Genomic DNA, 5219 nt, shown 5'->3' with positions numbered 1-5219 from the left:
AAAAACCTGTTGGCAGAATATCAAGGCAGCATGAGGAGGATTTCAGATGTTATGTCCTCCAGGTTTTTATGGTTAATAGAATCAAATTGTCTCATGCTATATGAATTGTTTTGAAGTGGACACAGGGACAAGACATATCCTGTTACTGACATGGAGGCACTGACTGCTTGTCTAATTGTTTTAATTTTGTCTGTAGAAGGAGGCAAATTCATTGCAGGCCCTGGTGGATAGAAGTTCAGAGGCTACAGACACAGGAGGGTTGGTTAAGCCTGTCGACAGCAGCAAACAGGGCACGTGCATTATTAGTGTTTTTGGTGGTGATGTCAGAGAAGAAGGACCGCCTTGCATTTCTCAGCTCTAAATTATAAATGCGAAGTCTCTCCTTATAGACGTCAACCTGGAGATTTGCAGCCAAGCCTCTCTTTCTCCTTCCACGTGTTTTGCAGCAGCTGTTGTTATGACACTGGCGTTTCTATGGTCATTTGCATAGTAATTTACGGGAGGATCCCAGGGGGGGGTACGTGGCAGAACCTGGCGTACGCCTGGTTTTATACATGTTGATATTTCTGCGCGTACGTACTTTTCAAATTCCGTGAGGACGCCATCTTTCGGTATGAAGGCTGCGCAGTCTTTTATACATGAGGGCCCTGGACTCGCCTGGTGCAGCCTCAGGAGATTAAAGGACCATACCACTCTTTTATCTGTCTGTGGTATCCCGACAGCTGTTGTGGTTACGTTCCAGATGTCAAAGGATTTTATACTGGTTCTTATTTGACTCTGAACACTGAAAAAAAATGTCCTATCAAATTTATGAGAAAACTTTTTAGATATTAATTATTTAGCATGACGTGATTTTCCCTTGATAATGAAGTCAGGATGTGTTCAGCTACCAGCAGTGTTAAAAAAAACATCAGAACGGCTCATTCTAGGAATTCTTGTTTAGTGTACTTGGTTCGTTGACAAGCCCCGATTTGATTTGTACATTTTTGTTTCTAGAGAACAAAACTCCACACAGGCAAAACCTAAATACACACAACTGAGTTTTAAATCTGTGATCTTGAAGCCGGGAGCCATGTGTGCTGACATCTGAGCCACCATGTCAACTGACGGTTTCTCTGGTCACCGGGACATAAAACCTGCAGAATCAGCAGGAAAACCTGAAACCGTTTGATGACTTTGCCCCAACATAAGGATTAAAAAGTGTTTCTCCCAGCAGGTTGTACTTTTACAACACAAGCTTTCACCACACCGCCTTCATTTACGGCTCTATCCAGAGCGCCGGGGACAGGACGCCATGAGCTCCTCCCACCTCGAACAGATGCTAAGCTAACTGAGGCTATGGAGACAGTCGGCATACACCACACACAATCATAGAAGGCAGCTCAGGATTTTCTAACAGTCTGGTCACACACCTGCTCCTCGCTGCCACCACCACATCTGAAACTGTCGCAAACCTCAGCTTCGGACTGACATCAGTGGGGCCACATGATTGGCTTTCCCGGCTCGGCTCTTAAAAAGCAGATGATTGGCTTTCTCGCATACAGACATCTTTGGCGTTACAGACTTTCCCCACAGGATTCTGTTGAGGATTCTTTGAGTGGCGTGCTTTACATCTAATGTAGCCAATCATAACCTATTTTATTGTTGAGAGAAACCTTTTCCTGTGATACTTTGACTTCTTTGCTGCTAAAATTACGACTATTTTCATGTTTGTTAATCCTAATTTTTCCCCCGTAACAGTGACCCTAATTCTCCAGCATAGTCCTTGAACTCACCACAAAGGAGAGTTTAGAAAGTTATTTTTAATGATGATGTAGTATTTTGTTGCTTTTGTTGAGTTCAGTTGCACTTTATGCATCGAAACAGACTTATGTATAAAATTGTGTGCAGTAGAAGTGTTTTACTTTGTAGTTTCTGTGGGTTCTTCTTAATTTCTCTCTTTTTTCCAATCAGGTCTCAGAGCTGTACAGCACAGAGATGCTTCTTTAATAATAAATGACTTGTTTCAGTAGATGTTAAATCCATTACTTTCAGATGCGAGTGCTCCATTCGACACTGTTGTCATGCAGTTTTAATTGATGGCCTGAAACTCCGGCTGGTTCAGATTCGCATCACAGGAAACGTGAAGCATTTCGCTCTCCTGCCCGTTCACTCAGGGCTCAGTGGAGGTTTCTGCTATGTCAACTGTATGTGTTTATACATAAAACATCTCCCGTCCCGATGGCTGCCAGCACCCTGCATGGTAGCTCCGTGTGTGCATGACTGAGCGATAAAAGCTTTGGATAAAAGTGCTAAATAAACATAGGGACACGTTTTTTTCTCCTCCCTGCTTGCAATGTTGACTCACCGTACGTCCTTTCAGGCTAAAACACAAGCAGAGTGGCCGGATGCCGGCGAGTCAGTCGCTGCTAACGTTAGCTCTCAGATAGGATGTAAAATTAGCACTCGCAAGGTTTAGATCTAATAAATATTTAAAATAAATGAAGTTAGTCGCCACTGGCAGGTTGCTGAAATAGACTTACTTAACTAGAAACTCATCACTACCAGTGTTTCCCCTGGGATGGAGTGAAGCGAATTCTTTTCGTGTGTGTAGTGCGCAGTATGTTTTTTTTTTTTCAATGAAAAATATGTAATCACATCACATGTTATTTTCGAGTTGGAAAAGCTCGAGCAGATAATGAATAAACTAACAGCCAAAGATCCGTCTGCTGGAGGAACGACAACCTTTAGATCTGGAGAAAGTAATTTGGTTGGTTCTGATGCTCCACAGTGATTTTACAGTGATGGCACAGCATGTTTTGGACCCCCTGAAACTCTGTTAGTATGACCTCAGAGTCATTATAGAGACGACTCTTCATGTTTGTCTTTTGGGTCTTTATTTTACAGCTTCTGACATTTTATCTTTAGACATTAGAGGTGTAACGGTACACAAAAATCCCGGTTCGGTATGTACTAGAGAGCTGCCTTGGGATCCCGCGGGAGCGGCGGGTAAAAAATATACTGCGCGTCCCGCATTAGCGCTGATAAGATGGAGTCAACAAACGAAGTTAAAAACAACTAAACCCCGTAGCCGCTGACGTCTGTCGCCAGGACGTCTCCTTAGGTGTCAGGAGTGAGGTTTACTCGCTGCACAGCCTCGCTGGTTTCCGTCACACGGGGCGTTGAGCATAGTCCTAACATTTGTGTAATTTTTTTTACTTTGCATGTCACAATGTTGGAAATCTCCACTGGAGACACAGCGGCCGCCACTGCAGGAGCAGATCTACCCTTCCGCCAAACCTCAACATCCGCTTCCCCGCTGCTTCATACAGCACAGCACGGCGATAAGATCCTCCTTATACCTGCAGCTGATTAGCAACAAGCAGCTGCAGCTGTGAGAATGACGCCGCTGCACTGGCACATACCTGGAGAGAGAGCGCAAAAGAGAGAACACAGGGACCCCAACACTAACCCCGACACAGGACCCTACGGGACGTAACAGGCGGTAATGGTCACAATATCAGCGGGATCAAGAAAACAGTCCCACGCAGGTCTCTAGTATGTACCTCGGTTTTGAAGTCACGCTTTATTAGTTCTCCTTCGTGCGACACCATTAGTGAGTTAGCAAGTTTTGATGTGTTGCCAGAAACAAACCCGATCACTACTGAGAAATGTCGGCCCGCTGCTTTCGTCTGATCGACTTGTCCGTTGTTGTATTTCACTGGAAACCGAAGTGTTCCCAAACAGAAGACCTTAACAATAAGGGAGGGTCCTAAAGCTCTGGCTTCTCTGCACTGGCCGTGATGTTCAAGTCACTAGTAGCGAGAGGCGGCGCTAAAAATTAATATGTCTGTGTGGAAACTCGGAATTTACGTGTGTTCCACACAAAACAAGCCTAATAAATGACGTTAAAGACTGCAATCAGTGCACCGTTCCGAAACTCCTGTACCGAGACGGTCCGGTACGAATACATGTACCGTTACAGCCCTAGTAGACATTAATCTATAAAACTAGGCAACATGAGAAACCTCCTCTATTCTGAGGTGCGTTTTATTTGCACATCAAAATCCAGAAACAGAAACATCTCCTCATGAGCTTTAAAGGACTAGTTTGCTTTACTGACCTCAGCTCCTCCACAGTCACCTCACTACCTCAGACTCACCTGAAACCTGAAAAATAATTCAGGATGAACCAGTCTGAACAGGACGGAGCTGCAGGCTGCACAGGTTTAGTCTCAGCTTGTACCTGATGTTCTCAACATTGGACAAGAAGGTAGAAATAAAACACAGCTTCCAGTTACTTTCTATAAATTGAGCTAATGTTTCATAGCAGCCAGAAGACGCAGCCTGCTGCAGAAGCGTTCCTGCACAGTCTGAAGGGGAGATGTTAGCTTAACAGGCTTCACTTTTCCAGCAGGTGGGGAAACAACAGACAGACGTTTCTTGGTCCTGAGAAGCTGACGCACAGTAACCGACACCGGACATTTACTGCCACAATATTTTCCTCCGCTCGGACAATCAAACACTCGATACGCACCTCGCTCCTGTTATAACAGCACCTGTCACGTGGCGAGAAGAGTAGCGGCGGTCACAATACACGTATAGGGGAAACACTAACTACACATAAGTTGATTGACCCTCGCTGGCACTGTCGCTATAGGTATCTAGTCACTTTGTGTTGAAAAGTGTTGGGGACAAAAGGGCTCAGATTAGATTAATCAAGACCAGAAGATTTGTAGCACTATTTAGATTAAATATTTGATGTAAATCTTCGGGCGGTCTGGGGGTCCTTCCCTCAGAAGATTTTGAGCATTAAACTTGTAGTTTCCTGCATTCTGGAGACAGTTTCTGCTCCAATTTAAGGTGGAAATGTATTTTTTATATGAGGGAAAACTGTATTGCATTTCATGTTTTCTTATTGTGCAAATAAACCTTTCTTGAAGCATTTTCATTAGTTAACATTTCTTGATGCAAGTTGTTTTTTCTGAACATTTTTAACAAATGCTTTCACAAAGGAACGGGAACAAAATCAGCCATTTCAAAGTGTGGTGAGGACATGTCCCCAGCGTCCCGTGTAAATTACACCTATGTATCTAGCTAGTTTAGTGTTTCCACTGGTAATGTTGCAGTGAAGACTGCAGGAGGACGCTGCAGTAACATGAACGGTTTATTTCTCTTCTGTGACAGCGAGCACAACACCCTCAGTAAACTCTGCTTAAACAGAGTTTACTGAAGGTGTTG

At 44.1% G+C, this 5219-nt stretch overlaps 1 protein-coding gene across 1 annotated transcript in view; it reads right to left on the bottom strand.

The window, feature by feature from the left end:
* Positions 1-5219, bottom strand: part of LOC123970464 — a 36647-nt gene that overhangs the window by 9364 nt on the left and 22064 nt on the right. The window contains exon 6 of the mRNA XM_046048508.1: positions 3405-3465. Coding sequence (XP_045904464.1) covers positions 3405-3465 — 61 coding nt within the window. The remainder of the gene's footprint in view (positions 1-3404; positions 3466-5219) is intronic.

This window comes from Micropterus dolomieu, linkage group LG04 (assembly GCF_021292245.1).
Source record: "Micropterus dolomieu isolate WLL.071019.BEF.003 ecotype Adirondacks linkage group LG04, ASM2129224v1, whole genome shotgun sequence".
Classification (NCBI taxonomy): domain Eukaryota; kingdom Metazoa; phylum Chordata; class Actinopteri; order Centrarchiformes; family Centrarchidae; genus Micropterus; species Micropterus dolomieu.
This window is presented reverse-complemented; position numbering and strand designations above follow the sequence as displayed.